Raw genomic sequence first — 12,922 nt, forward strand, 5'->3', positions numbered from 1 at the left:
GGCCCCAGCAACATCTAGCTGATTGGCTCCTCTGCGGTGATGCTCATTGGACTGTTTCCCTGCCCTTTCAGACCACGGAGCTGCTCATTGGGGGACTTTTTTGGCTCCGCCCACGTGACCCAGCCAATCGGCCTCAAGAGCAGGAGGATTGTGGGAGGTGGAAAGAGGCTTGTGGAAAGCCGGTGGTGGCAGTTGAGGTTCTGAGGATTTTTCCTGAGAGGCTGTTTTGTTTGGCGTGTGTGGTTCTAAAAATAAAGTTAGTTTCTTTTGACAAGTGGCTCCTGATTGTGCCCAGCCAGACTGCGGCATGAGGGGAATGGGAAAATAAACAAGGAGAGAAATGAATTACAGTAGATGGGGTAGAGAGAGAAGATGGGAGGGGAGGGGAGGGGAGATAGTAGAGGATAGGAAAGGTAGCAGAATACAACAGTCACTAATAGGGCATTATGTAAAAATGTGGATGTGTAACCGACGTGATTCTGCAATCTGTATTTGGGGTAAAATTGGGAGTTCAAAACCCACCTGAATCAAATGTATGAAATATGATATGTCAAGAGCTTTGTAATGTTTTGAACAACCAATAAAAAAAAAAAAACAAAATTGCTAAGTGATGAATCCTAGTTTTGTTTTTTCTTCCTTTAAGAGACTGAGAATGAAACCTAGGGCCTTGCACATGTCAGGCACGTTCACAACCACTGACTTGTACCCCGTTCTGCATTCCAGCTTTTGATATACAGAAAAGATGGAGGGAATCCCTACCTAGGCCCTTGACTAAATCACCATATCAACCACAGAATCCAGGACATGGCAGCGTCCTAAGAATGCAGCCATTTGTGCAGGTGTGGGGTGGTTGTACTTTGTCATAGTTCTTGGGAGCTAACAGGACTGTGGAGAGATTTAAAATAAATCCCACATATTCATCAGAGGAGATTCCTGGCCCAGGTCCCTTGTCAGAGGCAAGGCAGAATTATTAGTGGTTAGAATTATTAGTGGTTAAGTGGAAATTTCTCCATCATAATACAAAACTAGGAGCTAAAAGTAGACAAGAAAGGGAGATGCAGGAGTTCTCTGGGTCAGGTCTATCCCTGATGTGTAATATAGCTAACAGGCATAAGGAGCACCAAGTTCAGGGATGGAGAGTAATTTTCAGGCCTTCTGGGAATCTGATATTCCAAAATAAGACCCAAGGATGTAGGAGTTCAGCAGAATGTTTATCTTCTCCTATAAGAAGCATTTCAAGGTCAGTGAGGACCTCCCTCCACAGCCAGAGCTCCTTCTCAATCCTCAGGCCACCTTAGGTGAACCTGGGTTTTTTTCAAGAGTCCAACTTTCTAGTGCTACTAGAGTTAGAGCCGATATCTCAATATCTCGTATTATTTAAACTCCAATTGATGAAGTCACTAACTTGATGGCCTCCTGACTCTGACCCTCTATGCCTGGCACTGTTGTTTTCATATCCATGGGTTTAGTTAACCACAGTCAATTACGGTCTAAAAATATTAAGTGGAAAATTCCATGTTTTGAGTGAAAGAGATAAACCACATTTATATGACATTTATTATAATATATTCTTATAATTGTTCTGTTTTCCTATTGGTTATTATTAATTTCTCCCTGTGCCTAATTTATATATTAAACTTTATCATAAATATGTATGTATTAAAAAAGCAGTAAATATTGGGTTTGGTACTTTCCAAGGTTTCAGGTGTCCACTGGGTATACTGGAATACATCCCCAGTAAATAAAACAGAACTACTATATTTGATGTGGCATAACAACCTTGATGGAAAAACTGAAGTCTTTCTAGTAAACCTTCACTCAAATGTCACCTCCTTGATCCCTGTATTACAATTATATCCATACAGCCATAATTCCCAATCCTCCTTCCCTGTTCTACTTTTCTTCACAGCAAACACCTCCTTCTAATTTAGTACATATTTTGCTTTTTAAATTTTAGTTAACAGCCAGTCCCCATAAGAATATAAGTCCCCAAAAGCCTGTCTCATTCACTACTGAATCCCCAGCACCTAAAATATTATTTGGTACTAAGGATCCCTCCACAAAAACTCATTATTAAATTAATATAGAGGTATTTAACATAACCTGTCACACTATGTTTACATGCAGTAAAAAGAAAGTTAAGTCAAAATACACATGATGGGCTGGGGATATAGCTCAGTTGGTAGAGTGAGTGTTTACCTCGCATGCGCAAAGCCCTGGGTTCAATTCCCAGCAACACCAAAAAAAAAAAAAAAAAAAAAAGTTACTGGTTTTCAAAAGACTATGAACCTTGTTGAAAATGATTTGTTTTGGCTAATTATGAGAGATCTCAGACAAACAGATCTAGACAAAGAATATTCTATTAAGGAGCAAAAAAGCAGACACATACAGTTCATATTTCCCTCTAAATTTACAGACATTTAACAATGAGTGAAAAGTATTCTTCAGGAAAAATAAGTGGTGGGTCTCATCAAATGTAAAATGTCTTGAAAACTATTTTAAGATGTTCGCAAAACAACAAAGAAGTTGTTACAGCAGGAAATATTATTTTCACAACTATGACTAGAAATATCTTACTGTCTATCTCATCCCTGCCATCTAATTATAAGGATGTCACATCACAAGGGGCTAATTCCTTCTGAAAAGTCTGTCTTTTTATGTGCCTTCTGGCAGTTCCCTCAATCCATTTCTGTAGCGGGGAAATGATGGTGCCCAAAACCAGCCACACTGCGGCTGAGCCACAATTAAGGCTTCATTCCTGACTGACTACTCTTGTTAATTGTTTTCTTCAACTTTCCATTACCATTTCTGTTTCTTTTATGGAAAAACATCCCATAATCAGCTTTCTCTCTCTAGCTTTTTTCTTTTCCATTTCCTCAGCCAGCAAGGCTGACATGCTGAGGGATACTGTTATTTGGTGACCTCTGTTTTCAGAATGTTCAACCCTCAGACAGGGGCTGATGCATGGTAGACAGAGTCACTGAAAGAATAAATAATGATAGCTGGGCGCCTGTAATCCCAGCAGCTCGGGAGGCTGAGACAGGAGGATTGTGAGTTCCAAGCCAGCCTCAGCAATGGTGAAACGCTTAGCAACTCAGTGAGGTCCTGTCTCTAAGTAAAATACAAAATAGGGCTGGGGATGTGGCTCAGTGGTTGAGAGCCCCTGAGTTCAATCCCTGGTATCAAAAAATAAAATTTAAGGAGAAAAAAAAATTAAAAAAACAATGGGCCCAACTGTAGGTACCGCTCTGTTTCTCAACTACCTGGGTTGGATCTCAGCCAAGGCCCGTTTCTTGCTAGTTTTTTACTCTGTCCCTGCTACCCACAAAATTTTGAGGTTGGGAAGGGTATGTTGTGGTGCCAAAAATCTTTAAAAGTTTTAGCAAAATGGGGGTAAAGGTATGAGAAGGCTAGTCTGAGTAGAAAATGAGTAACTGGCAGTTTTAAATAGGTCATCTATTTAGTGTGAAAAGTACAATGATAAAGCTTCTAGAAGAAGAGAGGATAATATCTTTATAAACTTAAGATAAACAACAATTTTTTTTTTAAAGAGAGAGAATTTTTTAATATTTATTTTTTAAGTTTTCGGTGGACACAACATCTTTATTTTATTTTATTTTTATCTGGTGCTGAGAATCGAACCCAGCGAGCATGCTACCGCTTGAGCCACATCCCCAGCCCCATTTTTTTTTTTTTTTTTAATTTTTTTAGTTATAGCTGGGTGCAGTGGCACACGCCTGTAATCCCAGCAGCTTGGGAGGCTGAAGCAGGAAGATCACGAGTTCAAAGTCAGCCTCGACAAAAATGAGGCACTAAGCAACTCAGTGAGACCCTGTCTCTAAATAAAGTACAAAATAGGGCTGAGGATGTGGCTGAGTGGTAGAGTGCCCCTGAGTTCAATCAAAAAAAAAAAAAAGAGTTCTGAGCAAAAAAATAAACAGTAGTGAAAGTGAGAGTAAATCTACCCCATGAAGGATGAATGGCCACATGAACCTTTGACTTCAGTGTCTACCATGGCTGGCAGATTCCATTCCTAATAGTCCCAACTGCACAGGCCCTTTTGTGTCTGAGTCATTCAGATTCTCTGCTCTGCACCTCTGGAAGCCCCCTTCTCTTGATGTCACCTGTTTTAATCTACCCTTCCTCCAACGCTTCCTCCATGCCACCTCTCTAGGGCCTTTCTTTTTTTTTTTCAGTTTTTTTTTTTTTTTATTGGTTGTTCAAAACATTACAAAGCTCTTGACATATCATATTTCATACATTAGATTCAAGTGGGTTATGAACTCCCATTTTTACCCCAAATACAGATTGCAGAATCACATCGGTTACACATCCACATTTTTACATAATGCCATATTAGTGACTGTTGTATTCTGCTACCTTTCCTATCCTCTACTATCCCCCCTCCCCTCCCCTCCCATCTTCTCTCTCTACCCCACCTACTGTAATTCATTTCTCTCCTTGTTTTTTTCCCATTCCCCTCACAACCTCTTATATGTAATTTTGTATAACAATGAGGGTCTCCTTCCATTTCCATGCAATTTCCCTTTTCTCTCCCTTTCCCTCCCACCTCATGTCTCTGTTTAATGTTAATCTTTTCCTCCTGCTCTTCCTTCCTGCTCTGTTCTTAGTTGCTCTCATTATATCAAAGAAGACATTTGGCATTTGTTTTTTAGGGATTGGCTAGCTTCACTTCTTTATCTCACAAACCTGCTTTCCTTTCTTCTCTGGGTTCTTTCTATGTGGCATTTAATTAATTCTGCCATGTATTATAATCGATATGATTGTTCTCCCAAGACTGTCCTTCTGGAAGGTGAGGCTCAGATGTGATCTTGTATTGTGTTATTTGTGAAGAGCCCCACCTTACTTGAGATAAATCTGCTTTGCACCCAACTCCATGTAAGGATGGCTCCAAAGCAGGCGAGACTTAAGCTTATTATGTTCAAAGGACAGATTTTTGTTGTCAAGATTACTGTGATCTCAAAATAACCAAGGGATATAATACAAAACTAAGTAAAGGTTTGGGTAAATTATAAAAGACATGTAACATTCACTAGAAGACCTTTAAAAGAAAGTAAAATTCCTCATGATTGAGTTGATAAATTTATGTGTCTTTGTGAAGGCAAAGTAGATACCAAAGTTATATTAATGTTATTATAGAAATTATGTTTCTTGGTTTAAAGCTATTGTACAAACTGAATATGTTTTTGGTCTTGTTAATTTCATTTTGTATTTTCCTTGTAGAACTTAATAGCTTTTGCCTGTTAATGTTTTGAAGAAGTATTCCTTCTAACAGGACAACCTGAGTTAATTTTCAAATAAGCCATCACCTATAGGACAGACAAAATATTAGGCTGACTTCCAGTACTAATACTGACCTCAATTAAATGGAAGGGATAAACAAAATTAAAACCCAGTACACCCACTTTAAGATTGGAAAAATTGGCTTGATGGATGTTTAAAACCAAAACCAAGTTAAGAAAATTTAAGGGTTAAGGGAAAATAGCCAATATTTGGTTCTTGCCCTCTGAGGTCAGTAAGGACCCAGGGAACTACAAGATTTCTCTAAAGGCTTTGCAACTCTGGGCCATATTACTTCCTGATCAGGAGGATCAAAGGGACCCTGGAGAAGAGGAAGCCAACCAGTGCACATTCTGTAAAAAGGAAGGTCATTAGGGTGATGTCCCTGATGCTTCCAAGGGAAGCCACATGTGGTCAGCAAGACCCTGATCCATCCTAGTAGGTGGCACTAAAGAAGATAAGAGGCTTCTCACAAGTTCCCAAGTAACCCCTGAGGAATCTCAGCTGATTCTTAGTAATAGATAGAAAGAAACAAGGTCAATTTTGACCAATTTGATTTTATATACCTGCCAGGACAGTTTAACCAAAACCATAGTCGTACATGGGCATTTAAAAGAAAAGCCAACAGTTCTTTTGATGTAACTGGAGATGTATATTTATCAGTCCTCTCAAAAGTAAATAAAACTGGAAGTTATAAAGAAAGGGTTTTTGCACAGGAAAACTTGATACATGAGTTGGTTCTGAGTCAGTTCAAGACGTACAAGTCTTCCTAACCTACATAGGCAGACTTGATCTGTGTTTCTTCCTTTTTTTTTTTTTTTTTACTGGTATGACTATTATAAACTGCCACTCAAACTCCCCTTCTAGAATTTGCCATTTATCACTTCCCTTCTGATGACTTGATTTTAATCAAGACCTGAAGAGAAGACAGTCTTCAACCAAGCTGGAAAGTCCCTTACCAAGTCTCGTGATCACCAGGATGGCTATCTTTAACTACTAAAAATGGGAAGACTCAGGGTGATTTCTACCTTGAAAAGTTTATATCTTGGATAGATGAATATCAAAGAGTATAATGAAATGAAACCAAAAGGTATAAAAAGAAAAAGAGGGGATTTGTGAGAATTAGAAAGCCTGATGGTCCATTTTCAGAATATAGTGTTTAGCTTTAATTGGATCCAACTATAGCCCTTCCCTTTCGCTCCTCATAATTCTAAAATTAGTTGATCATAGAGATTGTAACCCTGAACTCCTCTAATCAGAGTGAAGGGTGGTGCTGCACGGGGTTAGAGATATGAATCAGTGACTGCCTAGGTGTGCTTGCTAGCCAGGTTCCCATAGCATGGCCTTCTGTTAGAAGTAAGGGTTAGCCTTGCCCACCCACTTTCAAGCACATGTTTGATTTCTTGTGGCACCTCATTATTTCTAACATCACTGAAACAGTGAAAATTCAAGCCACATTCAAGATGGACTTGCCAAACTTCCATATGATATAAAAAAATTATATCTTGAATATATAAAGAATTCCTTAAAGCAGTAAGGAAAAGAAAGAAAATGATTTTTAAAATAGCCAAGGGCTGAGTATACAGTTCAGAAGAAGAGAGAGTTATTAGTATGCATAAGGCTCTGAGTTTAATTTCTAGCACCAAAATAATAAAAGTGGGCAAAGGACCCGAATAAGTACATCCTCAAAGAGACTATCCAAATGGTCGATCAGCACATCAAAAAATTCTCAATCCTATTAGCCCAAAGGAAAATACAAATCAAAACCACACAAAAAAATACGTTTACCCAAAGACCGAGAGTAAAGAGATTAAGGACAAGCCAGCATGGTGGCATACCCTTGTAATCCCAGCAGCTCAGGAGGATCACAAGTTCAAAAGCAGCCTCAGCAAAAGCGAGGTGCTAAGCAACTCAGTGAGACCCTGTCTCTAGATAATATACAAAATAGGGCTGGGGATGTGGCTGCATGGTTGAGTTAAAAAAAAAAAAAAAAAGACTAAAAACAATACTAAGAATTGGTGAGAATGTTGAGAAACATATCTTTGTAAAGCTGGTTGGGTGTAAACTACTTCAGAAGTCTGCTTGGCACTATCTACTTTACTTGGATATAAGCATACTGTATGGCCCAGTAATTCCATTCCCAAGTGGGATAAGAACATACATATTCTAAGAGTTCACGTACAAAAGCATACCTGTACTATTTATAATAACTAGAAATGACTTAGTTGTCTAACAACAATAGAATGAATAAATAATAATCATACCACAGGTTACTAAATGATGAAGAAAGTAAACAAATTATAGCTATTTGCAACAATATGGACAAATTGTACTAACAAAACTGTGTGGGAAAAAAACAGACATCAAATATTACAATATTTTTGTTCCATTTATATGATATGCAGGCAAATCTAACTTAGTATTTGGGATACATACATTTATAGAAAACTATAAGCGAAATTGAGGTCCACAGGTATTTTAGGGTATTGTGAGGGATCATGGTTGGAAAGTCATATGAAAGGCGGCAACTGTCAATGCTGAGTTTCTGGACAGGAACACTGATGACATGGCTTTTGCTTCATTTGTAAACTTTATATCAATGCACTTTTTTCTTTGTGTGTGATATTTCATAATTAAAAAAAAAACTACGTCAGGTATTCTTGCCCTATATGAACTTCAGAGACAATAAACACTGTCTTAGTAAACCAAGATTCTTACTAAAATAAATGCGAGCATTCTTAAAACCACAGAAAAAAATTTTAGAAAAATTCTGGAGGACAACATCTTGGGGTCTTTGTGTGAATTAGGAGGATGCTTTACCAAAAACTGTGTCTGAGGAGAATAAGCCTGTCAGGTGTACTGGGGAGGGGAGCTTATGCCCCCTGCAAGCAAAGAGAAGGGTTCCCTCCCCACAGGAAATGCAGCTCTCTGCATTCAGGAATACGGTCTGCAGGGAAGTCTGAAGATGGGCTTCCCACTGCCTCTGTTAGGCCTTTGTGCAATGCACAAATATCACTCTCCCTGGCAGTCCTGCCTGGGAAGAGAGAATGGTGACAATCATATGACAACTGGACCACTAAGTATATGCATACATGGAACATATCCTGGAACAGGACCACTACCACCCATGTATGTTACTGTTCCTTACCGCATAGCCTTCTGTCTTCTTCTGGCACCATTTCAGTAGTGCGTTGCGCTTGGAGCCGCCGTATTCACGAGCCAGGGCTGCTAGAGGGTCTCTTCGTTCCACACTTGTTAGAAAGAAGAACACACAGTAAGGAGAAGATATTGGCTTTTAAAACCCTCAAATATACAAGAAACAAGTAACTAGATTAGAAAAAAACAAAAGCCTAGGTTTATCCAGAGGGACTCCAAAGAGATAACTAAATTAGTCACATTTAATAATATATCTTATGTCTCATTAAATTAAAAAAAGCCTAAATCATGCTTCTTGACAATCCTAAATCTGGGGAGAGTTTAATTCTGTTTTAAAAATCCATCCATCTATGTACCTATAAACCTATTTATTTAAATATTTAAAACATATTTATTGGGTACTGGGGATTGAACTCAGGGGCACTCCACCACTGAGCCACATCCCCAGCCCAATTTTATATTTTATTTAGAGACAGGGTCTCACTGAGTTGCTTAAGGCCTTGCTTTTGCTGAGGCTGGCTTTGAACTTGTGATCCTCCTTCCTCAGCTTTCTGGGCCGCTGGGGTTACAGGTGTGCGCCACTGTGCCCGGCTCTTCTTATTTATTTAATGAAGCACAATATAATTTGAATTAAAGACCCTTATACATAACATAAAAAACAGATCTGAAGACCACACCTATATCTAAGCAATGTGTAAAAGGTAATGTGTAAAAAAAGAAGGGCATACTAAAAACACCAGATCTGCAGCTTATGGGAGGTAATAAGAGTAGAGAGGGAGGAGAAATAAGTAAGATAAAATGAAATGACTCCAAAACTGGGGTTTTGCACACACTGAAGTGATACTCAATTCTGCGTACCTGATGTAGCCAATGTCAAGGTGACTTTGCTAATACCTTAGCATCCCGTGACCAACGGCTTAGATGCCCCATCCTTGATTTTCTAACAACTTTGACATTAATTTTCATGCTAACCCAAATTTCAAATATTAAATTTCAAATATTAAATATTCCATCATAAAATACAAAATAGGGCCAGGGTGTTGGCTTAGTGGTAACTAAACTCACTTAGTAGTAACTAAACTGAGAAACATCATTACATTTTTAGTTAGCCTAAGACCCTCTTAGACTTGATTCTTCTCCCTGCTTAACACAGACCTATAAATAAAATACAAAATAGGACTGGGGTGTTGCTTAGTGGCCTAATGCCCCTGAATTCAATCCCTGATACACCCTCCCCCCCCAAAAAAAAGAAGTTATTTATCTTTCATTTAGCTGACCTTTGTTGGGGGAACTCACACTTTGTGGATGGCTCCTATACTTCTGTACATTAATAAATTTTGTATGTTTTTTTTTTTCCTGTTAATCTATTGCCAGTTTATTTGATAGACTAAAATTATTAAACCTTCAGGGGAAGGTTGAAACTTTCCTACAGTATCCATTCAATATTTAATAAAAATCTTTTAAAATGATCTTTAAAAATGGAATAGGATGATCCTAGACTTTAGCAATATGAACCAAGGTAGAGATATTTTGGGAAAAACAGTTCAAATGTTAATTCAATTTTTTTTGGTGTACATTTTGATGAATGCTTTTCTGTACCTGATATATCTATGAAGTCACGCCTGTAAGTTTCTTTGGTCAGTGTTACTATTAACTACAAAGCTCTAGTGACCATGTCTAGCATTATGTTACCCCTCAAAACTGAGCTTCTGTGCCAGGCATGGTAGCATACACCTGTAATTCCAGCTACTCAAGAACCTCAGACAGGGGCTGAAGACATAGCTTAGTTGATAGAGTGCTTGCCTTGCATACACAAAGTCCTGGGTTCAATTCCTAGCATCACAAAAAAAACAAAACAAACAAACAAAAAAAACCAAAAAACAAAACAAACAAACAAAAGAACTTCAGACAGGAGGATTCCAAGTTCAAGGCCGATCTCAGCAACTTAAGTGAGATCCTGTCTCAAAATAAAAAAACAGAAAGGGCTAGGCAAATAGCTCAGCAGTAGAGTGTCTCTGGATTCAATCACTACTACCATAACAAGAAAACAAAAACAAACACTGAGCTTCTGCACTTTGCACATTAGAAAGGACAGAAATGAGGGGCTGGGGTTGTGGCTCAGCGGTAGAGCGCTCACCTAGCACATGCGAGGCCCTGGATTAGATCCTCAGCACCACATAAAAATAAATAAATAAAATAAAGGTATTGTGTCCAACTACAACTAAAAAAAAAAAAAAAAAGAAAGAAAGGACAGAAATGATGAAAGCTCGTAAAAGTTTCTGTATAAATATAAGACTAAAGCATTCAACAAACATTCTTTCTTTAAAACATAAGTTATCTAAATATGATCCCTTCCCCAAATTTAATAATTCAGGTTGAGAACTTCTAAAGTAAGTACTTGCTATTGTCACTGTCATGGGTTAATCTCAATGACATGAATATAAAATTTAAATAAAAAATTAATTTTACTAATTTAACCTTTCATGAGAAAGGTATAATGTAAACAGTATACTAATGTACACATAGCATTTTGAATGCATTTATGATACTAGTTTGAGAAGTGCACTAATTCTGGTCCTTAAAACCTATCTTGATTTTCTTAAATCTCTGCAAATAAACAGGACAATATATAATATTTAGGGATTGAAATTAAACCCTTAAAACAAATGATTTCATCTACTTGGGTCCAAATATAGTCTATTCCCAAAGATTCAAAATTGGCACTTATTCGGACTTTCATAAATCCCTTTCCATGTTGATGATTATAATATTTATTATAAGTTGCTATACTAGACAGTTTTATATACTCATCTATCTACCAATTCATAAGTATATACTGAGTGAAATGCTGTGTATATCACAGAATGCAAGGGCCTGGGAAAGATACCAAAGACAAAATATCTACTGTTCCCTAAATTATAACCATCCTGTGGACAAGGGCAAAGACTATGCAAGTTATTCACCCTACAAAGCAGCGTACTCAAATGAATGTAAGACACCAAAGTCAGAGAAGGGGAACTCCCGTCAATGCTACCAGGGTGGTTAGTACAACTTCATGGAAAGTTTGAATTTGAAGAAGCAGGAGTATTTAGGAGTATAAAAGGACAAAAGGAAAGCATTTCAATCTAGCAAATAAATAAAGATCTAGAATCAGAAATGTTCGTGTTATATTGCAAAGGCAGGAAGCTAGGTAGGCTTGGAAGGAGGGGAAAAACTGGGCCATTCTAGCTGGTGAGTGGGGGTGGCACTAACTTGTGGCTTAGCTAAAAAACAAGGAGTGTGGATGACAAAGTAATGGGAGTTTCTGAGAGGTCTGCAGCGGGATGTACTCAGTGCTTCCGAAAAATAGCATGGAGAAGCAGGGAAGTCATAAGGGATACAGGAAGCAGCTGAAGGAGCTTTACTGGAGTCTAGGTGATCAGAAGCACCAAAGGGGAGGAGGTGGCAGAGGTATGGGAGAGAGAACAGACTACTGATAACCATCTTGCCAGGCTCAACATTATCTCCCTCTCTCACTAGAGCTTTAACATTCTTGCTAATGTTCCTTTAAACACTGATCTCAAAAATGCCTTTCTAATGCTTATTATATGCCACTGTGTTCTGATTAATCTGCCTTAAAGAGCAGGTCTGATCTTAACCACTATTCAAAAACAAAAACAAAATCCCACAGACTTAGTGGTTCTCCACGGCTGTATCAAAATATGTAGGAACCTTTTCCTTGCCAATGAGGACTGTTTGCAACAGGCCTGCGACTTGCCTTTTCAGAGGTTAACATCCTAGTCATCCATCTACCACTGAACCCTTGACAGAAAGCTGCTGTACACATGTCAGGGTCCCTGCCCTGAGAAGCCCAGGTTCTAGTTCCACATCTTGCTCATGATAGCACATTGCACATCCTGGCAGAATTTTCACATCTCTCTAGACTTCCTGATCCAATTAACAACCCCCACCCCCAGCACTGTGCTTATGCGCTATACGCCGAAGAACAAAAGTTTGATGACAGCATATCTGTTTACAATATAGCTTACTAAGTATGTTAAGCCCATTATTGAGAGCTATTGCTCAGGGGGAAAGATTCTTTTCAAAATATTACTGCTTATTCACAGTGCACCTGGCCACCCAAAAGCTCTGATGGAAATGTACAATGCAATTAATGTTGTTTTCATGCCTGCTAACAGAGCATCCACTCTGCAGCCATGGATCAAGGAGTAATTTCAAATCTTATTATTTGAACAATACATTTCATAAGGCTATAACTGCCATAGGTGATGATTTTAACAGTAAGAAGTGGATTATACACGGGGATATCTTTTTTTTTTTTTGGTGTTGCTGGGGTTTGAACCAGGGCCTTGTGCATGTGAGGCAAGCACTCTACCAACCGAGCTATATCCCCAGCTAGACAATAATATTTTAAGAGGCATATTTTAAGAATCGTGGAAACCATAGGCAAATTCAAAATAAGATA

The 12,922-nt window shown here is 38.3% G+C and overlaps 1 protein-coding gene across 10 annotated transcripts in view; it reads right to left on the minus strand.

Moving 5' to 3' along the window:
- Window positions 1-12,922, minus strand: part of Specc1 (sperm antigen with calponin homology and coiled-coil domains 1) — a 273,402-nt gene that overhangs the window by 66,082 nt on the left and 194,398 nt on the right. For all 10 annotated transcript variants that reach the window (XM_048786146.1, XM_048786182.1, XM_048786138.1 and 7 more), the window contains one exon: window positions 8,450-8,552. In XM_048786146.1, the coding sequence (XP_048642103.1) occupies window positions 8,450-8,552 (103 nt within the window). The remainder of the gene's footprint in view (window positions 1-8,449; window positions 8,553-12,922) is intronic.

Source organism: Marmota marmota, unplaced genomic scaffold, assembly GCF_001458135.2.
Source record: "Marmota marmota marmota unplaced genomic scaffold, marMar, whole genome shotgun sequence".
Taxonomy (NCBI): domain Eukaryota; kingdom Metazoa; phylum Chordata; class Mammalia; order Rodentia; family Sciuridae; genus Marmota; species Marmota marmota.